Raw genomic sequence first — 27122 nt, 5'->3', positions numbered from 1 at the left:
AGGAATGACCACCACATAGTTCTTGCTTACACTGAGGATACCCTCCATGGTAATGTGACGCTACCATCATGGTAAATGGGATAGATATCAAATATAGCAGCTCAAGATTGGGCATCCATAAGGCTCTGCGGGCCATCAGCAGGAGCAGAATTGTACTCGACTACACTCTGCAACTTCATGACAGGACATATCCCCTACTCTACCATTAGCACCAAGCCAACCGAGAGAATCAACCCTGGTTCATTGAAGAGTGCAGGAGGGCCTTCCAGGAGCAACACCAGGCATACCTGAAAATAAGGTGTCAACCTGGTAAACCTACAACACAGGATTAAGCATGCCAAACAGCATAAGCAGCATGCAATATAGACAGAGCCGAGTGATTCCACAACCAATAGATCAGATCCAAGCTCTGCAGTCCTGCCACATCCAGTAGTGAATGATGCTGGAAAATTAAACAATTCACTGGAAGAGTAGGCTCCACAAATATCCCCATCCTCAATGATATGGGAGCCCAGCTTCGCAGTGCAAAAGATGAGGTTGAAGCATTCGCAACAATCTTCAGCAGAAGTGGTGAATGAATAATCCATCTTGGCCTCCTCCTGAGGTTCCCAGCATCACAGATGCTAGAGTTAGCCAAGTCGATTCACTCCATTTGATATCAAGAAACGGTTGAAAACACTGGATATGCTGGATATGGCCCTGACATTATTCCAGCAATAGTGCTGAAGACTTGTGCTCCAGAATTTGCCACATCCCAAGTCAAGCTGTTCCAGTAAAGCTACAACACTAGCATCTACCTGGTAATGTGGGAAATTGCCCAGGTATATCCGGTACATAAAAACAGAAGAAATCCAACCCAGCTAATCACTACCCCATTAGTCTACTCTCAATCATCAGTAAAATGATGGAAGGAGTCATCAACAGTGCTATAAAGCAGCACTTGCTTAGCAACAACCAGCTCACTGATACTCAGTTTGGCTTCTACTCAGTTCCTGGTCTCATTATAGCCTTAGTTCAAATATGAACAAAAGAGCGGAGTTCCAGAGGTGAGGCGAAAGTGACTGCCCTTGACATCAAGGCAGCATTTGACTGAGTGTGGCATCAAAGAATCCAAGCAAAACTGAAGTCAATGGGTGTTCAGGGGAAATGTCTCATAGGTACCACAAAGGAAGATGGTTGCGGTTGTTGGAAATCAATCATCTCAGTTCCAGGACATCATTGCAGGAGTTCCTCAGGGTATCCCAGAATCCCTACAGTGCAGGAGGCGGCCATTTGGCCCATCAAATCTGCACCAACTCTCCAACAGAGAGCACCACTACCCATGCCCTATCCCTGCAACCCCAATTACTTTCCCTGCGAAGCCCCCTAACCGACACATCTTGGGACACTAAGGGGCAATTTAGCGTGGCCAACGTCACCTAACCTGCACATCTTTGGACTGTGGGTAGAAACCAGAGCACCTGGAAGAAACCCACGCAGAAACGGGGAGAACGAGCAAACTCCACACAGTCATCCAAGACCGGAATTGAATCCGAGTCCCTGGCACTGGGGCAGAAGTGTGTCACCATGTCACCTGATGGATGGTGTCCTAGGCCCATTTTCAGCTGCTCCATCAAATAAGACCATAAGAAATAGGAACAGGAGTAGGCTGTTTGGCCCTTGGGGCCAGCTCCGCCATTCAATAGGATCACAACAGATCCAACTTTCCTCACGTCCACTTTCCTCTCCTTTCCCCATAACCCTCGATTCCCAACTGATCAAAAACCTATCCATCTCAGCCTTAAATATACACAAGGACTCTGCCCCCAAGGCCTTCTGTGGCAAGGAGTTCAAAAGACTCTCAGCCCTAGGAAGAACTATTTACCATTTATATAGATGATCTGGAGGAGGGGACGGAGTGTAGGGTAACGAAGTTTGCAGACGACACAAAGATAAGTGGAAAAGTGAATCGTGTGGAGGACGGAGAAGATCTGCAGAGAGATTTGGACAGGCTGAGTGAGTGGGCGAGGATATGGCAAATGGAGTATAACGTTGAGAAATGCGAGGTTATACACTTTGGAGGAAATAATAACAAATGGGATTACTATCTCAATGGAAACAAATTAAAACATGCTACCGTGCAAAGGGACCTGGGGGTCCTTGTGCATGAGACGCAAAAGCCCAGTCTGCAGGTACAACAGGTGATCAAGAAGGCAAATGGGATGTTGGCCTATATTGCGAAGGGGATAGAATATAAAAGCAGGGATGTCTTGATGCACCTGTACAGGGCATTGGTGAGGCCGCAGCTGGAATACTGTGTGCAGTATTGGTCCCCTTATATGAGGAAGGATATATTGGCATTGGAGGGAGTGCAGAGAAGGTTCACCAGGTTGATACCGGAGATGAGGGGTTTGGATTATGAGGAGAGGCTGAGGAGATTGGGTTTGTACTCGTTGGAGTTTAGAAGGATGAGGGGGGATCTTATGGAGACTTATAAGATAATGCGGGGGCTGGATAGGGTGGAGGCGGAGAGATTCTTTCCACTTAGTAAGGAAGTTAAAACTAGAGGACACAGCCTCAAAATAAAGGGGGGTCGGTTTAAGACAGAGTTGAGGAGGAACTTCTTCTCCCAGAGGGTGGTGAATCTCTGGAATTCTCTGCCCACTGAGGTGGTGGAGGCTACCTCGCTGAATATGTTTAAAGCGCGGATGGATGGATTCCTGATCGGTAAGGGAATTAAGGGTTATGGGGATCAGGCGGGTAAGTGGTACTGATCCACGTCAGATCAGCCATGATCTTATTGAATGGCGGGGCAGGCTCGAGGGGCTAGATGGCCTACTCCTGCTCCTATTTCTTATGTTCTTATGTTCTAAGAACTTCCTCCTCAACTCAAATCATAAATTGGTATGAACTGAATCATATATATATATAATATATATATATATAGATACATTCACTAAGTGGAGGACCAGATTTTGTCTTCACAAGCATTTGAAAATTAAGCAGATATTTTGAAATATTAGTAAATCAAAGGCTCCTTCATCAGCACTTTCTAATCCCATAACCACTACCACCTAGAAAATAAGGAGACACATGGGAACATCTTATCTTGCAAATTTCCCTCCAAAAGTCTCATATTACCCTGACTTGGAAATATATAATTCTTTCACTGTCATTGGGTTAAAGTCCTAGAACATTCGCCCGAACAGCACTACAGGTGCACCTACTCCACATGAACGGCAGTAGTTCAAGGCAGTGGCTCACTAACACCTTCTCAAGGGCAATCAAGGATGGGCAGCAATGCTGCCCTTGCCAGAAGTACACTCAGCCCGTGAGTGAAAAAAGAACTTGCCCAAGGAAAGCTCATTTGGATTCAATGAGGGCCCAATTAGTCTTTATGAGCAGCATAAAACCAGCCCAAAGCAAACTAGCAGCTGATTTTTCACATGGCAGTTCATTTGCCAGGGTTTTAAATTCCAAACCAGATACACTACAGATTTGCTATAATCCTGTTTTGCACTGATGGTGTAAACCATTTACCTCAGATTTGTTCAAATCCTTCAGAATTTTTAGAACTTCAGTTTTCTCTTTTCCTCATACATCATTCCCTTAAGCTCTGGAATCAAATGTGCTACCCCCGTGTACCTCTTCCAGTAACTAAATATTTTTGAGTTAAGGAATACTCTAGATGCGGCCTCACCTGGGGCCACATCTTACTTCTTGGTTTTATATGTTGTAACCTCTTCTGGATTGTATTTTCCTTGATGGTGGTATCTTAATGTTAGAAAATGTTACGATAGGTTATGTTCTTGCATTCTCTTGCCATCCAGCATATTTGCCGCATTATGCTGATAAGCATTTAAAAGAAAACTTATCTCCTATTTTTTCATGTTTACAGGGTATTAAGGGAACAGTGAATTGCAGTAAGAGAAAGTTAGAAGATGCCAGAAAATTGTTGTAAAGAGGGGCAGTCAATCAGGTCCATATACGAGAGCCAAAGTAACATTTGATGTTTTGACCAAATCGGGTCTTTAAATCTACATCTCCTCTGAAAGATGGCGGAGAGCCATTCTCCCAGCCTGCCATGCAAATTTGGCACTTAAATTTTTTTGGGGAGAATTGCCCCAGCATCTCTAGTAGCGTGGCAATCCCTCAGTAATATACTGGAGCATCTGCCTTGATATTTATGCTCAAGTCCACGGTGGGACCGGAAGCAAGAACCATCTGACGCAGAGGCAAGATGCCACCAATTGAGATGTGACAGGATTTGTTTTACCATCCATTCTTGAAAATGCATGCCAGTGTTTAAAATGCACAGTTCCTAGAATCCATCCAGTAAGGTGGAAGGACTTGTTGAACGGTCACCAAGATTGCATATCTTGGAACTTGCTCCAAATATTGCTATGCTCCTATGTTTCAATCCATTAACCAGCAAAACTGTAGGTGAAATTTCTGCTGGGTCTACAAATCTGCTAACCTACGGTTGTTTTGCCAATTATCATGAATCGCTGTCTCCTGGTTACCGATCCTTCTGCCACTAGAAATTCTCATTATTTTCCTAATCAATACGCTTCATGATTTTGAACATCTCAATTAAAACTACCCATAACCTTGTTTCAAGGAGAACATGCCAGATTCCCTCATCACCCTACTTAACTGAAGCTTCTCATCGCTGATACTATTATCAATATGGCTATAAAAATTATAATGTAAAAAGTTGACAGGACATAGAGAGAGATGTTTTAATAAGACTATAGACATATAACCATTCCTACTGAGTAAAGGCACTGTTCAGTTTATTATGTCAACACAAATCTGAAGATACTAGGTCCAAATCCTCATTTCTGATATTGGCTGGATTAAACCAGGACAGCAGCTAGTGCTGTTTTGCTTTCCTCAGCATCAATACAGAGTCTGACTACAGTGCCAAACACCCTGCCAACATTCACTGTGCAGGCCTGCACATGAAGAACTGCAACTCAGAAAAGGGACAAAACGACTGCCAGTACCCATGGCCCCAGACCTCAACAAGAATTAGCACCATGATGCAAATCAAAACTGCAGTAATCTAGTAAGTAATTTTGAATGCACACTTATCTTGTGTTGTGGTCCTCCATGTGCACTTGTCTCCTCTAACTTAGTAGTGACACTCCTTGGGAAATGCTCACATCTGCTCATAGATCCTTGGTCAACTTACCTTGAATTACTTCTCTTGGAACCCATGTAATGGTCACAGGCTAGTTCAGAAGGTCCTGCAGACCAGATGTGGCCCGCAAATTATGGTTTGCCTATCCCTGTTCTCGGTGGTACACATTTGGAAGGTGTGATGCATCTTGTAGATGGTACACACTGCTGCTACTGTGTGCCAATGGTGGAGAGTGTGAATGTTTAAGGTGGTAGAAGGGGTGCCAATCAAACAAGCTGTTTTAGCCTGGGTGCTGCCAAACATCATAACCGTTTATGAAGCAGCACTCCTCTAAGCAAGTGGAGAGTATTCCATTTTATTTCTAACTTGTGTCTTTTAAAACTCTGGAGATGGCTTACGCACAACAGAATTCCCAGCCTTTCACCTGTTCTTGTAGTCAAAATATTTATCTGGCTGGTTTTGTTAGGTTTCTGATCAATGGTCACACCGAGGATGTTGATGGTGGGGCATCAAGGGGAGATGGGTAGATTCTCTCTTATTAGAGATGGTAATTGCCTCGCATTTGTGTGCTATTAATATTATTTTTCATTTATCGCTAAAGGCTGAATGTTGTGCAGGCCTTGCTTTTAGATGAACCATATCCTCTCCTACCTGAAACTGAAGAGTTATTAATTCCAAAACAGCTGGGACAGAGTAAATGTTAGCATTGAGAAAGTCAAGGTTTTTTTTTTAAGTGTGTTCAGGGCTGTTCATAACTACTGGAGGAAAAGCATACTGTTATATGAACTTAATGACTGTTTGATCAAATTTGATCTTCTGTTATAGCAGTGAATACAAGATTAAAATTGGTTGAAAAATGTCTTAATTTTATGAAAATAACTTTGATATTGGATAAATATTGTGCAAGCATTTTAGATGGCAAAGGCACTTGGCGCCTGCAGGCAATTAGAATTAAATTCAGTTAACATTAAACTTAATATAAGCACCTGACATGTTTAAAAAGAACTCCATTGCCAAAAATATATAGTTTCATCCCATCAAGGCTGCTGTCAATGGAAAGCTGTCCTAGTGCTGAATCTGGGTATTTCACTAACAACTCCAGGACAAGGACATATAACGGTTTATCTGTCATTTCACATACAGAGTTACAACTCCCTTCAGAATGATGTATAGAACTGACAGGGATAGAGACATCTTTGGAACTACCACCTACAATAAAAGAGAGATGAAAATTAATTTACATAACCAATGACCTCAAGTGGCCACAAAACATCTTAGGGAAGATTTTCAACATTATGCCCAAGCATAAAATTTCCATTGTAGATTAGCACCCAAATTTCATTTCCATTTTGATTTTTAAATGCTAATTTAGCTTGTTCAAAATCTATCCCACTAACTTTTTTTTTAACCCTTGCCTCTCCCAATTCCCAAAATTCACAGCAACCATTGTGCTTTAATGTTTCTGACATTATAACAGTAACTATGCTTCAAAAGTGCTTCATTCACTATGAAGCGTCTTGGGGTGTCCTGAGATTGTGGAAGGCACTTAATAAATGCAAGCCTTTTTAAAAAATAAACACTAATGGCAGCTTAGAGGCTGTACAGGATTTTATTTACGAAAATAGCATTATCCCTTGAATATGCTGGTTTTAAAAAAAATTGTGGCTACACTTATCCATTATAAATACTGGGTTTCAAACAATGAGTGACATATTTTGGTTAACAAAAAAATAATCTGAACCAATCAACTAAAGTGGTTTGGTTATTTAAAATTAGTGCAATTCAGAATATCATTGCAGCACCAATGTCGGATTATTAAAGCCTATTCTTTTTATGTTTATGCTTCCGCTCTGATCACCACAACTTTAGGGTGGCTATCTCAATGAGTTTAGCAACCTGTCAATAGTTGTTAATATTAAGTTTCAATTCTATTAACATTTTTAAACCAATCCAAAAACTATGCACATAATTAACCCTGTGAGTTTTTACTGTTAAATGATGAGCAGCTGGCAATGAAAACAACCTAAAATTTTTGTATAAATACAGTAAAGCTATTTCAAATTTCCCCATTTATAAAATGCATATTTGGGTAACCCAATAGAACACAGAACAGTACAACACAGGAACAGGCCCCTTCGGCCCAAGATGTTGTGCCGAAGGGCCTGTTCAATACCAAACTGAACTAATCCCTTATGCATGCCTTTGGTCCATATTCCTCTATTCCTTGCATATTCATGTGCTTATCTAAAAGCCCCTTAAATGCCCCATCGCATCTGCCTCCACTACCACCACCACTGGCAACACGTTCCAGACACCTACCACTCTTTGTAAAAAAACTTGCCCCTCACATCTCCTTTGAAATTTCCCTCCTCACCCCCATGTTTAACACATTTATTAAAAGATCCTTTGGCTGCATATGACTCACCTATGTCCATTCTATATGATTTCACAGCTTTGATGAGTTCTGGTATTTGAAGCATCTCCATCTCAGTCACAAGAACATCTATTTCTGAAAATTTGTCAGGTACAAGAAGTCTCCCCGTCTGAAGGAAATTTGCTTAAAAAAATTAAATTTTGTAACATGTTTATAATTCTAACTCGATTCTAATTCACTTGCATCAGCAATAATTAAATAATTTTCCATATAGATTTTATTATGCAATTTAAGTAAGTTGGGGGAAGAATGAAGAACTAGAGCTGGATGTTATCAGCATACAGATTAATGTTGACTGGAAGACTGTATTACCAAAATATAGTGTGTGGATGAGGAACAGAAACAAGGTAGAATCTGGGGATCTTTGGAGACATCTTTGTGGGAGGAAGAGGAGAAATAGTTGCTAGAGGTCCATTGACTGCATTGAGACAGCTAAGAGTGGAATTACACAAAATTAGTTCCACAATTTTAAACAATTGATTACAGGGTAGTGTGATCCATCATACTGAATGCCATGGAAATATTAAGAACACGGAAGGGTAGTTAATGTAACAGTCACAAAGGATATTATTTACAACTTTGACTAGAACGTTTCATGCTAGCTAGGTGAAAGTCAGACTGAAAGGATTCAAACAGAAAGTTTTTAAAGAAAGATTCATAGAATTAGTGACAACAGATTCAAATACCTTACAGGTTAGGAATGAACAGGAGATGATGAACAGGCCAAAAGAAAGGATGTTCCCTATATAGTCAGCAATTAGGAATGCTGGTGTGAAAATGGTCAAGAAAGGCAATTAGTCATCAAGATTTGGGCAAGGAGAGGATCAAAGGAGCATTGGATGGAACATATGAAAGAGGTGAGGTTGCAGAGAATCAATAGTGTAGATAAAAGTGAAACTGGGAAGTGACAAGATATTTGAGATTAGCCGAGTGGGAAGATGGAATAGCAGTCATAAGCAGAGCAGCAGAGCAACAGCAGAGGTTAGCCCTTTGCAATGGATTTTAAAGGTCAGGCTAAGGGACAGAACTTCAAGAAGCTGGTTCACCATGGAGAAAAAGAGCCATGGACTGATTGTCCTAACTTTCCAGGATAATCTCAGAGTAATAAAAATTCACTGAGGACTGCAAGATTTAGTAGAATGTAATGTGAACGAAAAGGTAAAAAAAAGAGGGCGATGGGGGAAAAGTAGGACTAATTGGAAAGCTGTTTCAAAGAACTGGCCTGGACTTGATCGGTCAAATGGTCTCATGTCTGGTTCCATAATACCACCCAGCCTTAACTTTTAGGAGCAGGTACGAGTAGGGTGGGAAAGTGATATTTAAACTTTTCCCCATCTCGGCCTCACTCTGAAGGCCGACTCAGAGTTGAGGAGCCCTCCCCCCGGGATATTGGAGCTCCAGAAACTCCTCCCCTCCTGGCCTACCCCCCGACTCCGTGATCGCCCCCTACCATGGCAGTGGGAATTCAAGAGTCAACCACTGCATGTTAGGTGCCGACTCTCAGGGTTGCGAGCTCCGATCACTCGATATTCTTAAAATTCGACCCCATATGATTATCTGACATTAAAAGGAGGATGAACAGAAATAAGAAAGCTCAACCCTTCCTGCAATGGCTGTTACTCAGCGTAGAACTGAATCTCACAAACCAACAAGATCCTTGGCTTAACCCTTAGTCTGAAGTGAAGTATGTTGATGTAAAATTAGCCTCAACACTCCTAAACCAAAGAGCAAACTCATTTGTGGTTTATGTTGCTTCATTCAGTGATGATAACTACACATGCATACTTGTGAATGCCACGAGAGCTATTTTTGGTTCTAATGGTCCCCATGACAAAATAGCCATACTGACATTGAGTTTAGGATCACACAAATTAAAAATAGACACTTCATTGGGTGTCAGGAAAAGTCACCAAGGTCGCTAACCATTATAAAGATCCTAGGATCAGTGAGCTGTTTTAGGACAGAAAGGGTAAGGAGAGAAAATCAAACTGGAAATTGGAAAAGAGAAAATGAAAAATAGCAGGTTGATCATAGATTTTTAACAATACTGGAGAGCAATGTAATTAGTAAGCATTAATTCTTACCAGGAACAAAAGAACAGATGTCAACAATGAATGTGCAGCCTCACATCACTTGGGATGGATCATACAAGGATTGCAAACAGGAATTTTCAAACATATGAAAATGATGGACAAGAACAGATCAGTTGATCTATTGAGCTTGTCGTACACAAACAGGTTGGAATTAAGTATACTGACCCCCAAAGAGTTGCAATCTCCTAGATCCAAGGCTGACTCACCCACAATTTGATTTGATTCTAATTGAGTTTCTGTTGCCAACCAAAGAAAGTAACATTCTGAGAATGTAACCATTGTATTTTATCCTATGTTTAAAATCTCTGCAGCCTCTGACATGACTGGTCACACCATCCTTGTCTAATGTTTTTCCTGCAGTCCAGCTCTACAGGTTCCACTCACCTATCCAATTATAGTCAAACATCTCTACCCAATGGCTTTTCTTCTTACCCCCATAAAAAAATCCAAGGAGTTTCCCAAGAATCCATACAGAGTCCCTTTTTCTATATCTACATGCTACCTCTTCCCCCAAAAAAATGTCAGTTTGCACAAGCATACCAACATCACTCAGTCCTTCCTCTGCAACACCTCTTCCAATCCCTCTACCGTCTCCATGTAGTCAGACTTCTGCCCAATATCCAATCTTGAATAATCTGCATCTTCCTCCAGTTCAACACTAGGAAAACTGAAGACATTATTTTTATTCCCTCAGAACCAACTACGTTGGCCACTGTTTTCAGTTGAACTGCACTCCACAATATCAAGGTCTTGTTTGACACTGAATCAAGCTTCCACATCCATATTATCTCCTTGATACAAAGATTCAACCTCACTGTCCCCCTGCTGCTGAAATCATTTATAGATGCAGGACATACAAAATTAACATGCCTCAAAAAAGGCAAGAAATTAGAATACTTTCCCCACAGAATATTGGAATATTCCCCACTGGAGATTGGGGAGTGGCAAATGTTGTGCCTTTGTTTAAAAAGGGCTGCAGGGAGAAGCCTGGGAACTACAGGCCAGTGAGCCTCACATCTGTGGTGGGTAAATTGTTGGAAAGTATTTTGAGAGACAGGATCTACAGGCATTTAGAGATGCAAGGACTGATTAGGGACAGTCAGCATGGCTTTGTGAGTGGAAAATCATGTCTCACAAATTTAATTGAGTTTTTTGAAGGGGTAACCAAGAAGGTAGATGAGGGCAGTGCAGTTGATGTCTACATGGACTTTAGCAAGGCCTTTGACAAGGTACCGCATGGTAGGTTGTTGCATAAAGTGATATCTCACGGGATCCAAGGTGAGGTACCTAAATGGATACAAAATTGGCTGGTGGTTGTAGAGAGTTGTTTTCCAAACTGGAGGCCTGTGACCAGCGGTGTGCCTCAGGGATCAGTGCTGGGCCCACTGTTATTTGTCATTTATATTAATGATTTGGATGAGAATATAGGGGGCATGGTTAGTAAGTTTGCAGATAACACCAAGATTGGCGGCATAGTGGACAGTGAAGAAAGTTATCTCCAATTGCAATGGGATCTTGATCAATTAGGCCAGTGGGCTGACGAATGGCAGATGGAGTTTACTTTAGACAAATGCGAGGTGATGCATTTTGGAAGACTGAACCAGGGCAGGACTTAGTTAATGGTAGGGCGTTGGGGAGAGTTACAGAACAGAGATCGAGGGGTATATGTTCATAGCTCCTTGAAAGTGGAGTCATAGGTGGACAGAGTGGTGAAGAAGGCATTCGGCATGCCTGGTTTCTCGGTCAGAACATTGACTACAGGAGTTGGGACGTCTTGTTGAAGTTATACAAGACATTGGTAAGGCCACACTTGGAATACTGTGAGCAATTCTGGTCACCCTACTATAGAAAGGATATTAAACTAGAAAGAGTGCAGAAAAGATTTACTAGGATGCTACCAGGACTTGATGGATTGAGTTATAAGGAGAGGCTGAATAGACTGGGACTTTTCTCTCTGGAGCGTAGGAGGCTGAAGGGTGACTTTATAGAGGTCTATAAAATAATGAGGTGCATAGACAAGGTAGATAGTCAATATATTTTCCCAAAGGTAGGGGAGTCTAAAACGAGAGGGCATAGGTTTAAGGTGAGAGGGGAGAGATATAAAAGTGTCCAGAGGGGCAATTTTTTCACACAGAGGGTGGTGAGTGTCTGGAACAAGCTGCCAAAGGTAGTAGTAGAGGCGGGTACAATTTTATCTTTTAAAAAGCATTTAGATAGTTACATGGGTACTATGGGTATAGAGGGATATGGGCCAAATGCAGGCAATTGGGATTAGCTTAGGGGTAAAAAAAAAAGGGCGGCATGGACAAGTTGGGCCAAAGGGCCTGTTTCCATGCTGTAAACCTCTATGACTCTGAGAATAATGGACACAGATCCCCCTAATACTCAATTAACATAAGATTTCAATAACAGCAAATATTTGGTAAAAGAGAGAACATTTACAAGTTGTTTCTGTTTAAAAAGCAGTATCAATATGTCACAGATGATCATTAAACTACCTATATATCGGAAATTAGTCCATCCAATTTCTATCAGGACAACTCCTTCACATAGCCACAGCAGATTATCATCAGTGATTAAAGTAGGGTATTTCTTCACTAGGTCTAAAGGAAGAAAATACCAGTGCACCTCTTCTTCGGTGTCCAACAGTGGTGTGTCTATCAGTCCTAATGGAGCTTTATCAGGTAATCCTGAAATAAAAGAAAATATGGTCTTGATTTTCTTGAAACAAAAATGTATTTTCTGCTGGCACTTACCACATTCCAAAATATTTACAAATTTTATCAAATACCTTCCCTGGGGGCTTAATGAATGAATGCGTCACAGGGATGTGGTATGGAGTCGAAGGGGCTACCATTGTCTCAAGTTGGTTCCTGTTGTGTTGAATTTGTTGATTTAGCTATTGACTTGCTTACTCCTTGTAAAACCAGAAAGACAATTCTAGGCAAACTGACTTGCTGAATGAAGGCACTGCCAGCAAAACGCAAAGTTGATAGGATAACAATATGATCTGCTAACTATTTCAAAACTTAGCTAATAGAGTGGCTATTAGAAATGATTTTATTTAATATAGTAACAGATATGTCAACATGGTTGCAATTGTGCACAAATTAGCATTAAGGTGTACACATTCTACAGCTCACAAAAGATATTCCAGTTCAGATGATGCTTTTATGTATTGTATGCCCTGTCTGGCTTGCTGTACTTTGCAATGCATTATGGAATTGCAGGACCCACATCTTTTGTTAGTTCAACTGCTGCTGAACCAATAAAAAAAACAATTGCAATGTTAATCTCCTGCCCCTACACGCAAAATTCCCTCTGAAATCAAGAGAGTTCACAAGCTTAAGAAAAAAGAAAGAATCCCTCAGAGAAGCAATGTCCTTCCCTTGAAAGTTTTTAAACATTTTAAAACAAAGAGCAGTCATGTTGCTGGTGAGCCCACCAAAATCCAGAAAGCGCAGGAACCTCACAGCACAGAAAGCTGACAGTTGCAGTGACAACATGAAGTTAAAACAAAGCAAAAGGTTCCAGCTCTTAAAGCAGTAACCACAAGAAGAACAAATGGCTAAGCACAGGCAAATTAGAAGAGACCCCAGATAGAGGATCTGGGTCAAGGATCAAGGTCCACAGGCACGATCACCCAGAAAAGAGGGTGGCAAAAAACACCAGAGGGGAGAACGAAAGAATTGCAAAATGGAAACAAGTCAACAATAAGTCAAAGTTTAATACCTTCAGAGGTGTAATGCAGCCCGAGAAGCCAAGCGTTAAAATATATGAACAAATTGTATTTAAATACACAAAATAGCGGCTGAATCGACACTCAAAATTTTGAATTTCATACATGTCACTGGTATGCAAAGCCAGGACATTCTGCAGATGAATGCTGGTGTAAAGATATGGTATGGTGAAACTATGGAAAAAAAGGATACAGTGTGTGCCTGCTATTAGAAAAAGCAAGCTCTAAGTAAAAATAAGAAACCAGAACAAACCAAAAAAGTTTTTCAACAGAATGCTGTATAAAAGGGTCGAAAAAAGCATAGCAACTCAGTCTGAGGAGAAATTATCATTGAATTCCTAGCTATCAGTGGTGCAACATACCAATACTGGGTCACCTCACTGTTGGATGGACAGCCAGTAAGAATGGAAGTTGACACGAGTGCCAGATTGTTTACAAGGAGAAACTCAAATACATTCCTTTGAGGCCATCAAGGATAGTGCTGAAGACATACACAGGTGAAGCGGTTCCACTAAAGGGCCACATCGAAGTAGCTGTGCAACCATTTGGCTCTAAATGTAGTAAAGGTCAACTACCCACGTTGATGGTCAAACATGGCTGAAGAAGACCTGACTGAACTGGGCTGAAGTCAACATGATGACTGAAGAAGAATCAGGCTTCACAAAAGCTCTAATGAAGCACAATGTTGTTTATGAGGGAGAATTAGGGAGCATGAAAGATTACAGTTAAACTAAAAATATAAGTAAACCAAGAGAAATGCGTGAGGGCATAGTATAGACTATATGCTGTTAGGCAGAAGGTGGAAGATGTCTTGGAACGACTTATGAAGATGGGAGTCTTGGAATCTGTCAGCATTAGTGAATGGACCACTACAGTAGTTCCAGTCATCAAGAAGAATGGATCTGTAATGATTTGCGAGATTTCAAGGTCACCATTGTTTCTATTTTACAATTCTTTCGTTCTCCCCTCTGGCGTCTTTCGCCACCCTCTTTTCTGGGTGATTGTGCCTGTGGACCTTGATCCTCGACCCAGATCCTCTATCTGGGGTCTCTTCTAATTTGCCTGTGCTTAGCCAGTGTTATGTATGAAAAAGTACCCATCAATGATTTGTTAGGCTGGAGGCCCACATTTCAGCAAAATTGACTTGAGTCAAGCTTATATGCAGATGAATGTGGACAAGAAGTCACAGGAACCTGTGACAATCAGAAAGACTTGTTTCAGTATTGAAGATTGCCATTTGGTATCACCTCAGCATTGTTTCAAAGAGCAATGGATCAGATCCTGAGTGGACTGAGCAGAGTCCAGTGTTATCTGGAAGACATCCTAGTCACTGGAAGAGATGAAGATGAACATCTTCGGAATTTGGATGCCACTCTTAAGAGATTGCAAGACTTTGATCTGAGTGTCCAGGACATGTGTGAGTTTTTCCAATCCTCCATTGAGTATTTGCAACGTGATTGACACCACTGACCTTCATAAATCTCCTTCAAAGGTTATTACATTGGCACCTGCAGCTCAGAATATTAATCAGTTGGGTTCCTTCCTAGGATTGTTAAACTATTACGGGAGATTTGTTCCAAACTTGGCAACATTCTGAAACCATTGCACAACCTTGTGTCAAAACAAGAAGTGGATGCAATCAGCCAAAGAAGTCTTACTCAAATCTGAAGTCCTTACCCATTTTGATCCTACTTTACCCCTATAGTTAGCTTGTGATGCATCCTCTTGTGGTGTAGGAGCGGTGGTCTACCACATTGTGCCGTCGGGTGCAGAAAGATGCAAGGACAAATGGAACGGTGGGAAAGCAATCAAAGCATTGAATTTTCCACCAAGGACAAGGAGTTTTGGTTAGGAATTACTCCACAGGAGAGAAATGGGTTCCTGCCACAATCATTGAACAGACTGGACCTGACACTTACAGGGCCCTATTTTACCATTTTGATTCTAAGTGCTGGGCAGACTTGAAACTGGGAGTGTTTCAGATCCAACTTAGGTGGATCAGACCTGTTCTCAGGCGCCCCCATTCACACACTGCCTGAAAAATATCAGCAATCCTGATTTGTGCTGCAGAAGCCTGTGGGCAGGGCTTAACGCACCCAAAACCATGAAGCTCAGATCGGTGCCTCCAACTGCACACGCACAGAAAAAAAAATGATAGAATGCGGTTCACCTGCCACATCCCTCCCAGGCCGGATAATGCCTCCCCCTGGCCCCCACAGACATTGCCCCACCCCCACAACATTACTGACCCCCTTATCCCCTTACCCCTCCGCCACCCAGACCGATCACAGGCCCCTCCCTCCCACCGATCTCAGGCAGAATGGCAGCAGACCCCCCTTCTCCCTCACTGATCACAGGCAGAGTGGCAGTGGACTCCCACTTCCCCCTCAATGATCTCAGGCAGAGTGGCAGTGGACATACCCCTTCTCCCTCATTGATCACAGGCAGAGTGGCAGCGAACCCCACCTACCCTCTCCCCCCCACCAATCTCAAGCAGAGAGCCGTTGGACCCCACCCACTCAAACACGGTGGTAAAGGGGGAAGTGCGGGTAAGGTTGAGCGTGCAGCCCATTAAATCAACTTAAATGCATGCAAATGCATTTAAATGGCCGTCACGCCTGTTTCGGGTGCGGTCCCGATCGCACCCGTTTTCGGGCCTTGGTAAAGCACGGAGGCGGGCGCGGATCACACTACTGCCTCACGCCTGACTTTACCGAGTTTTCGCTCCCAAAAACGGGAACAACTTGATGGTAAAATCAGGCCCATACTGTCCAGACCAGGGCTGACACTGGAATCAGAACTTGCGAAGAATCCAGGTTCAACCATACAAAAATCCTGACATGAACTTTCCTGCAACCCCAACAGATACTACTGATCAAAGCAACACCTCATCTACAGATCAGACACCATGACAACCAGTTAAACCCATCGCTGATGTTCATGCGAAGACAAAAACCCAGAGGTTACCACCACTGCAAAGACGCCAGAGGTTTTTGTCAACTGTTCCGAGAGCGGCAACTTCCAGACCATCAGACTTATTAATAGTGATTAACTTATTGGTTATTGAACTTGTTGAGGATGTTTAATTTAATGGGGGAAGAAAGGTTATGTATTTGTATTAACTTATGGAAGCTCTGCTGTATTAAAATATTTGATGGAAATTACATCATAAGTCCCCACCGTGGGAAACAGGCACAGAAGCAGCAGCCATGCACATGCACCTATAAATAAAGCCCTGTTGTTTTAAATCCTCCGTGCTCCCTAGCATCATTCTCCAATATACCCACCATGTTACCCACACGTTTCAGAATCGTGGGAATGAGTGGAAGAAAATCGTGAAAAACAGACACCAGTATGTGATTGTTCATGAATGCAGGTATACTTTAAGTTGAGGGGTGATAGATATAGGACAGATGTCAGAGGTAGGACAGATGTCAGAGGTAGGTTCTTTACTCAGAGAGTAGTAAGGGCGTGGAATGCCCTGCCTGCAGCAGTAGTGGACTTGTCAACATTAAGAGCATTCAAATGGTTATTGGATAAACATATGGATGATATTGGAATAGTGTAGATTAGAGGGGCTTTAGATTGGTTTCACTGGTCGGCACAACATCGAGGGCCGAAGGGCCTGTACTGCACTGTAATGTTCTATGTTCTTTAACTAATGAAATGTGGGAAAGATCAAAATTCTGCTGACATGGCATAATAGAATAATAGTTTATGTGGCAAAATAAGTGCCACCTTGGCTGCACTTGCCTCGGGTTCAACTTTCATTCTTGGGTTTGATCACATAATGGAAGATAACACCGGTGTATGAAATAATGCATCACCATCAAGTGATGTTGCCCTTTAGATGAAATGTCAAACTGAAGTCCCATCTCTCTCTTCAAGCAGACATGAGAGATTCAACGGTTATATGCTGAGAGGAGAGCAGGAGTTCATATGACCAATATTTTCCCCCCAATCAATGCTACCAATAGCAAATTTCACCCACATTGTATGATCAAAGTCAATATGTTTACGCAAGAGAAATCTTGTTTGACACGTTTATTAGGGGTTTATGTGGATGTATGCAGATAAAGGGACCCAGTAGATAGGAATTTGAATTTCCAAAAGGCATTTTATAAGATGCAACACACAAGGTTCAGACTCATGGAGTTGGAGGTGGTATATTAGTATAGAAAAAGGATTGGTTGAAGGACAGGAAGCTACTAAGAGCATTTATTTATTTATTTTTATTAGCATCACAACTAGGCTTACATTAACACTGCAATGAAGTTACTATGAAAATCCCCAAGTCGCCACACTCCGGCACCTGTTCAGGTACACTGAGGGAGAATTTAGCATGGCCAATGCACCTAACCATCACATCTTTCGGACTGTGGGAGGAAACCGGAGCACCTGGAAGAAACCCACGCAGACACGGGGAAAATGTGCGAACTCCGCACAGACAGTGACCCAAGCCGGGAATTGAACCCGAGTCCCTGACCCTGTAAGACAGCAGTGCTATCCACTGTGCCACCCCATTGTGCCACATAAATTGGACATTTTCATAAGTTTGAAGACTGTGATTAGTGGAATGCTACAACGATCAATGCTGGGCCTCAGCTATTTACAATCCATATTATGACTGCCTTAGACAAAGAGACAGAGAATAATGTATTCAAGTTTGCTGACAATATAAAGCTCGAAGGGAATGCAAGCTGCAAAGACGACAGAGACTGCAAAGAGATGTAGGCTGGTTAAGCGAGTGGGCAACAAGGAACAGGAATAGGCCATTCAACCACTCGAACCTGCTCCGCCATTTAATTCTATCATGGCTGATCTGATAGTAACCCCAAATCTGCCTACCCTCGATAACCTATTACCCCCTTGCTTACCAATAATCTATCCACCTCTGCCTTAAAGCTATTCGAAGACTCTGCTTCCACCACTTTTTTAAGAAGCGTTTTAAAGACCCATGGCCCGCAGCAAAAAGATTTCACCTAATGGGTGACCCCTTATTTTTAAACAGTGACCTCTAGTTCTAGTAATGTGGGAAAGTGTGAGGTTATCCACTTGGTACTAAGAATAGGAAAGTAGAATATTTTTTAAAAGGAGTGAAACTTATAAATGTTGAGAAGGAATTTCTTTATTCAAATGGTAATAAATCTTTGGAATTCTCTATCCATTCTTGAATATTATTAATGCTAAAATAGATATACTTTTGGTCTCCAAGTGAATCAAGGAATATGGGGAGCGGGCAGCAAAGTGGAATTGAAACTGAAGAGCAGCCATGATCGTATTGAATGGCGGAGCAATGCTCAACAAGCTTATATGGACAATCCAGCTCCTATTTCTTGTGTTCTTATAACAAAAGTGACTGCATTTCAAAGTAATTTATCTGAAGTACTCCAAGTCGATTGACACAAGATATTATCTAAATATATGATCTTTCTTTAATATCACCAGAAATAAACCACTATGTTGCTGTTTAAACAATTGATGTGCTACTGACAATAAAAAGTTCTAAAAATATTCATCTTTCTGAAGGTTTTAACTACCTGTGAATGCTGGACTTTTAATTTGGAACTCAGAAGGTTTACTATTACATCTTGTTCTCCAATAATTCCTACTTGCTCTTTTAGTAACTGGTACATCTTCAGGTCGTATGCGCAAATGATGCTTACTTTCTTTCATGTTATCCAAAGCCTATTAAAATAAAGTTTGAATCAGTACATCTTATACAAGTTGTTAGTCACAATATATATATTCCTGCAAAATTACTATCTTAATCTCTTGTAATTAACAGTACTTTTTCCCCCTTCCTCACATTTTCATCCACCCCATCATACCTTTCCAGAGCTGAGAAGTCAAGCAAATGATCTGCTCTCAGATCTCTGTCAACATTACTCACTGATCAGTAAAAACAATCCAAGCAGCGCAAACCCAGAAATACAGACAAGATTGGAAACTTGTTAAGTGATAAATCTGACAGAAAACCATGCCCTCCTTTTGCATGGTACTTCAATACCATTATAGGGTCCAATGCTTGTGGTTTCCATGGAAAAACGTTGTGCTTAATGAAGATGAGACATTCAGGGTAACGTTGTTTACATGGTGGTAGCAGGGAACTGTAGCATTTATCATTGACATTAATAGAAAACTGCAGCCATATGTCCTCAATTTTCTAACACATGTTACCAGCATGTGCAATCCCATCACCTGCAGATGCTTGAAAAATGAAAATGAGAAAGCTGTATCATAATTGATTGTGCTCCTGATGAGATAACAGGGAAGGTGGTGAGGGTAATTCAGCTGATGTGGTGTACGTGGATTTCCAAAAGATATTTGATGAAGTGCCACATAATTGACTTGGTAGCAAAGCTGTTACAAAGTTGGCTGTGTAACAGGGAACAGAAAAAAATGGGGTGGCACAGTGGTTAGCACTGCTGTCTCAGCGCCAGGGACCCAGGTTTGATTTCAGCCTTGTATGTGTGGGGTTCCTCAGGGTGCTCCGGCTTCCTCTCACAGTCCAAAGATGTATAGGTTAGGTAGCTTCTCTGGAGAAGAAATGCATGGAGTTACAGGGTTAGGGCGGAGAGAAGGGCCCGAGTGGGATGCCCTTTCAGCGAGTCGGTACAGACTCGATGGGCCAAATGGCCTCTCTCTATACTGTAAGGATTCTATTCTATGGTTCTAAAACAGTAGTGATGAACAGATGGTTTTCAGACTGGAACAAAATATACAATGGATTTCCGCAAGCATCTCTATGAGGACCACTGCTTAATGGACCTCGATCTATATTAGTGACTAAAAAAAAACTTTAGGTCAGCATTTTCCAGGCCCCGGCAGCATTTTTTCTGGTGGTGGAGGCAATTTGCCATTGGCCTCCAGCATGATCTTCCAGACCTGCCATAGTCAATAGCTATCTGCAGTGCTCACTGACTGCATCTCCGGAGAAGCCACCATGAAAGGGGGCGCGGATGGGGAGCGCAACTTCAGCAGGAGCAGAGGATCCCGCCGGCAGGAAGTGATGGAAAATCCCAACCTCAGACTTGGATGTATAGGATATACTGTGGCACTATCAATGTGCTAAATCGGATAGATTTTGAACAGATCAAGCAACTCAAAATTGGACATCCATGAGGCGCTGTGGGTCACTGGCAGCAGAACTGTATTCAACCACAATCTGTACCCTCATGACTCGGCATATCGAATCATACAGTGCAGAAAAGGCCTTTTGGCTCATCGAGTCTGCACCGACATGCGAGAAACACCTGAACTCCCACCTAATACCATCTTCCAGCACTCCGCCCATAACCTTGAATGTTATGATGTGCCAAGTGCTCATCCAGGTACTTTTTAAAGGATATGAGGCAACCCGTCTCCACCACCCTCCCAGGCAGGGCATTCCAGACCATCACCACTCTCTAGGTAAAAAGGTTTTTCCTCACATCCCCTAAACCTCCTGTCCCTCACCTTGAACCTATGTCCCTTTGTGACTAATCCATCAACTAAGGGGAACAGCTGCTCCTTATCCACTCTGTCCATGTCCCTCATAGTCTTGCACACCTTGATCAGATCACCCCTCAGTCTTCTCTGCTCCAATAAAAACAACCCAAGCCTATCCAACCTCTCTTCATAACTTAAATGGTCTATCCCAAGCAGCATCCTGGTGAATCTCCTTTGCACTCCCTCCAGTGCCATCACATCCTTCCTATAATGTGGCAACCATTAGCTGTGGCCTCACTAAAGTTCTATACAACTCCAACATGACTTCCCTGCTTTTGTAATATAAGCCTCAAGTGTCCTACATGACTTTTTCACCACCCTACTAACATGCCCTTCTGCCTTCAGAGATCTGTGGACAAACACACAGGACAAGGGGATCAACCCTGGTTCAATGAAGAGTGCAGGGGGCATGCCAGAAGCAGCACCAGGCATAACTAACAATTAATGTCTATCTAGTGGAATAGATGCTCTCCTTCAGGAGTTTCTCCAATAGTTTCCCTACCACTGACATGAGATTCACTGGTCAGTAGTTCCCTGGCTTATCTCTACAACCCTTCTTAAATAGTGGAACCACATTAGCTGTTGTCCAGTCATTTGGCACCTCCCCTGTGGCCCAGAGAGGAATTGAAAATTTGGGTCAAAACCCCTGCAACTTCCTCCCTTGCCTCCCAGAGCAACCTAGGGCACAATTCATCTGGACCTGGAGATTTATCCACTTTTAAGGCTGCTAGCACCTCCAATACCTTGCCCTTCCCTATGTCAATTTGCTCAAGAACCTATCTTTCACTCCACCATTACCACAAAGCCAGGGGATCAACACTGGGTCAATGAAGAATGCAGGCAGACATGCCAGAAGCAGCGCCAGGCATAACTAAAAATTAGACATCTATCTGGTGAAGGTACAGCACAGGAATACTTGCACGCCAAACAGCATAAGCAGCAAATGATAGACAGAGCTAAGCTATCCCACAACCAACAGATGAGATCCAAGCTCTGCAATCCCATCACATCCAGCCATGAATGGTGGTGGACAATTAACCAACTCGCTCCAGAAATATTCCCAATGATAGAGGAGCTCAGCACAGCTGTGCAAGATATATATATATATATATATATAGATTGTGATGCAGGTTGAGAAAGTGATTAAAAAAGCAAATAAATCCTGGGCTTTAAAACAAATAATACAAACATTGTACCAATCACAGTGGCATATACTTTTTAAAAAGGTAATAAATGCATTAGAATGGATTTAAAGAACAATAACTAAGATATTAAGACTGGCTCGTGCAATTGAAAGAAAACAAAAGGAAGGCATGATAAAAAATTTCAAAATAATAGATGAGGGTTTTCCTTTTAACGACAATGAATTACAGTCAGCTTTGTATTGTACAGAAAGCCTATTCTAATTAAATTGAAAATTTTCAATTTAAGTAGAATAGGCTTTCTGTACAATACAAATTACACTTATACTTACAAAGCTGACTAAGTTGTATTGTACAGAAAGCCTATTGTACTTAAATTGAAAATTTTCAATAATTTAGAAATAATGCTTTTCTCTTTTTAAATCTCATTAACCTGAGTCAGTATTTGAGAGTATAAAGAACACTTTAATATCGCTCATTACGTCACATCAGGACCAGTTCATCTCTCAGGAGGTAAACAATCTTACTAAACAGCATTTGACTTATCACTGACTCTCAAAGTTTGCATGCATGCTTAACTCAAATGCTTATCAATAAAAATCAATTTATAGAATTTGTTGCAATTTGCTATTGGGTGCTACAATAGCACTCAAAGGAAATTATGTTGTGGTAAGCATGTACATATGTTTTCATGTTTGGCAGATTGACCCCGATTGGTCAAAAATAACGCTGGGCAGTCAGGCTGCCTGGTTTAAATTCCAAACAATGCTTGGCAGTTATTTGTCAGTTACCATTAACTAGTGCATTCTCCATGGCAACACCTCAACCAGAGTCCACTGGTCAAATCAGCATTTTCTTTTTGCACAGTATAAATTGCTGTTTCCCTTTATACTGGTATTCTTGAAATGTTGTGATGAGTGCAAGACGAAAAGCTTCGACATGTCAGTAATCGACTTTTCAGTAATACTCAAGGTCAGTACTACCAAATTATTATAAAATAAGTTTGCTAATCTAGCCAACAGTAAAGCTACATCTAGGTAGCTAAATAAGGACTTAAATTTTCACAGCAGATAGTTGAATGTGAAATGTATTTTCTATTATACATAAATGTATAATGAGCACACATTTATGGTTGAGAAAACACCTTAGACAATAAAAATGTGAAAATATTTTTGTTGCAAAAAATCAAAAATTATTTTAAAAGTGGCTGCTGCAGATTTCATTCATAGAAGCCCTACAGTACAGAAAGAGGCCATTCGGCCCATCGAGTCTGCACTGACCACAATCCCACCCAGGCCCTATCCCCATATCCCTACATATTTTACCCACTAATCCCTCTAACCTACGCATCTCAGGACACTAAGGGGCAATTTTTAGCATGGCCAATCAACCTAACCCGCACATCTTTGGACTGTGGGAGGAAACCGGAGCACCTGGAGGAAACCCATGCAGATACGAGGAAAATGTGCAAACTCCACACAGACAGTGACCCAAGCCGGGAATCGAACCCAGGTCCCTGGAGCTGTGAAGCAGCAGTGCTAACCACTGTGCTACCGTGCAGCCCATTGTGCTGTAGTAACAGATTAATTCCATATTTACAGTACTCCAGACATATGGCAGATCCTACCTGGAGGTCAAATAGAATATCCAAATCTTTTGCAATATTAAAACTGTAATATCTGCTGTTTCCAGCAGAGGGATATACATGTCAGGGTCCGCCATTGAGTATAATGCTGTTTATTCACAATGCGTTGTGAACAGATAGGGGATAGAAAACAAAAATATAGAAAAACAGATCTGTGAGCCTTTATAATCTACTTCCTTGTTCAAGTCTATTTTATATGTCAAACATACAATACTGCTTTTTATCTTAAATCTCCTGTTTTATCACAAACATATTCTGTACTGTAGTGATTCTGTTCTATGATTCTTTTATTCTTTATTTAACACTAATTGATAAAAATCATGTTGTGCACCATTTGTTTTAGGAATTTGGAAGAGACAATGAACTCAAAGACCATAGCACAAAACCAACTGGTGTCTCTGCTGCAAAACAAGAATAATACTTTTTTTAAAAAAGGGAATGGTGCCTACAAACAAGCATATTTTCCAGACACAAGATCAATGTCAAAACAAGCTTAATCACTTTAATTAAAACTGTGCAGAATCCATCATAAATAATATATTAAATGAAATTATTTTAGCACTGCAATCTAACCTCTGGAACCAATAAGATTTTAAATGTTTTCAGATCCATTTTAAAGTTTATTCTGAAGTATCAGATTACTCCTCAACAATTTTCGAACTCAAAGATACACTAAACCAGCAGAAATCTGCCTGGAATTTACTTCCTAAAAATTTTCATTTCAACGATCAATCTTTTTTTAAAGCAATTATCATTACTCAAAATTCAGGTTGAATGTGTTTCAATATAATCTCACAATTAGTCCAATTAATCTTTTAAAATTTATTTTGCATCTCCTCTAGGAATGCTCATTAAAAGTCCAATGTTTTGGTCACATTTGCAGACTTAAATTCTAATGCTATCACAATCAATGCATTGTAGATGCTCTCCATGTTGATGACCATGTTAGATGTTTGGTCAACAGTATATAGTATATTTAGGTGTTTATCTCTACTTTGAGAGTGTTATCTTTTAATCATCTCTTATGTAAAGCACTAGAAGTATTGAGAAGTCATTCACTAGAGGAAAGCAAGCTCATAATATACCAAATTAGATCACAGCTTTGTAATCATGCCCTCCTTTACATATTATCCATGACCAATACCTGTTGCAAAGATGTCAGACACATTGCTGTTGCTTGTTCATACAACAAACTAATTTCTGAGAGGCAGGAAAAAGATAACTTTGATGTATGCAAATAATAGAGAACATGACGGAAAGTATATCCATCTCGGTCAATGAAAAGTCTGGCATCTTCAGAATGAACAAGGCTGGAAGCTTCTTGCCATAGCACTGAGTCACGGAACTGTAAAAGTTTTGACTTTGGAACCGAAAAGAACCAGCCGCCTACATTGAAACAAAAAGCATCCTCTTCTTGGTAGTCTTCCGATGCCATTATATTTCATCCCTTTTATGGAACAGCTTAAATTAAAAAAACAGTTATTATTCTTCTGAGATGCAGTACAATTGACTCTTAAGTATGCACAATTTATAATTTATTTTATTTAGAATAGCTTGCAGAAAATAAATTCCTTATTAGACAAGACAGAACAATGACTTACTCACGGTAAATCAAAGATGTTTTCCTCCTTCCCTCAATGAAGTCAAATATATACAAACAAGCACAGATTCAGTGAGCTTGCACACAAGTAGTGGGAGAGAACACATTCTGAGTGAGACACAGCCAGAATGTGGGTATCAGGAATTTGGAGTACAGTGGGAATTTGGTGCAGAGGAGAAAGTTGTTTTTTGATTTTTTTTTCTTTGCTTTCTAACTTCTTAACTCTTAAGAGAGTGGTTTTGCCCTGCTGCAGCAGTAGAAGCTACAAGGGAGAAAGCTGATTGGGGAGCTGTGGATAAGGTCAGGTAAGTATTTACTACTTTTAGCATTTATATTTTCTAAGATCTTTTGTGGTTTACTGTTGTATATTCTGCAGTAATAATACTCAGCAAAGAAGGGCCCGAGAGTAATTGATTTAAAAGGTTTAATTTAAGAGGTTAAGTCATGACAGGAGAGCTCAACGCTGTGGTGTGCTCCTTGTGGGAAGCCAGGAACATTTCCAGTGCCCAGGGCCAGTATGTGTGCAGCAAGTGTCTCCTGTAGCTCCTCAAAGTCCAGGATTCATAGCTGGCGCAGTGCTGAGGACACTGGAGCATTCACACAACTGAGAGTATCATGAATAGCATGTAGAGAAAGTCAGTCATACTGCAGGTTCAGACTCTACAGACAGAGAGGGAATGGTTGACCACCAGAGTAAGAAAAGTAGGCAAGCAGTGCCCTGTGGCCATTCCCCTGCAGAACAGATATTCCACTTTGGATACTGTTGGGGGGAAATGGCGTCTCAGGGGAAAACAGGAACAGCCCAACTCATGGCACCACATATGCTGCACACGAGAGAAGGAGAAAGTATGGGAATGCAATAGTTATAGGTGATTCAATTGTAAGGGGAAATAGATAGGTGTTTCTGTGATCACAAATGAGACTCCAGGATGGTATGTTGCCTCCCTGGTGCGAGGGTCAGGTATGTCTCAGAGCAGCTACGGACATTCTGGAGGGGGTGAACAGCCCGTAGTTATAGCACACATTGGTACCAATTACATAGGTTTAAAAAAAAAAAGAATGAGGTCCTAAAAGTTGAATATAGGGAGTTAGAAAGTAAGTTGAAAAGTAGCACTTTAAAGGTGGTGATCTGAGGATTATTACCAGCGCCACATACTAATCAGAGTAGAAATACCAGAATATATCAGATGACTAGAAAAATAGTGCATGGGGGAGATTTCCAGATTCCTAGGACATTGGAACCCGTTATGGGAGGTGGGACCAGTACAAAATGGACAGATTACACCTGGGCAGGTCCAGAACGGATGTCGCAGGGCAAGTATTTGCTTGTATGGTTGGGGAAGGTTTAAACTACAATGGCGAGGGTATGTGAACCTAAGCAGGGTGACAAGGAAAAGAGAAACAAGGACAGTAATAAAAGAACAGTAAAATGCAAAAACGGTAGACAGGGTAGTACAAAGAAAAATTAAAATGATTAAAAATGGCAAGCCTAAAGCATTTGTATCTTAATGCTTGAAGAATTTGGAATAAGATAGACGAACTGATGGTGCAATTCGAGGTAAATGGATATGATCTCATAGCCATTATGGAGACATGGTTAAAAGGCAATCAAACCTGGGAACTTAATATCGAGGGATATTGACCTTCCTGAAATATAGGAAAGAAGGAACAGGTGGTGGGGCAGTACTGATGAATGAGCTCAGCTGTGAGACATGATCTAGACTCGGCTGATTTAGAGTTCATTTGGGTGGAGGTAAAAAAACAGCAAGGGAAAGAAGACATTGGTAGGAGTAGTGTATAGGCCCCCAAACTGTAGCCACACTGTAGGAATGTGTATAAATCAGCAAATAATA

General features: G+C 41.3%; 1 protein-coding gene across 1 annotated transcript in view; it reads right to left on the bottom strand.

Moving 5' to 3' along the window:
• The window catches only part of LOC144493108 (BTB/POZ domain-containing protein KCTD19-like), a 104250-nt gene extending 79146 nt beyond the window's left edge, over positions 1-25104 (bottom strand). Inside the window, exons 1-5 of the mRNA XM_078212009.1 lie at positions 24814-25104; positions 18932-19079; positions 12151-12342; positions 7551-7682; positions 6112-6334 (exon numbers count right to left, since the gene is read on the bottom strand). Coding sequence (XP_078068135.1) covers positions 6112-6334; positions 7551-7682; positions 12151-12342; positions 18932-19079; positions 24814-25104 — 986 coding nt within the window. The remainder of the gene's footprint in view (positions 1-6111; positions 6335-7550; positions 7683-12150; positions 12343-18931; positions 19080-24813) is intronic.
• Between the last annotated feature and the right edge of the window lie 2018 nt (positions 25105-27122).

Source organism: Mustelus asterias, chromosome 4, assembly GCF_964213995.1.
Source record: "Mustelus asterias chromosome 4, sMusAst1.hap1.1, whole genome shotgun sequence".
Lineage (NCBI taxonomy): Eukaryota > Metazoa > Chordata > Chondrichthyes > Carcharhiniformes > Triakidae > Mustelus > Mustelus asterias.
The sequence above is the reverse complement of the archived record's forward strand: the minus strand, read 5'-3'. Positions and strand labels throughout refer to the sequence as shown.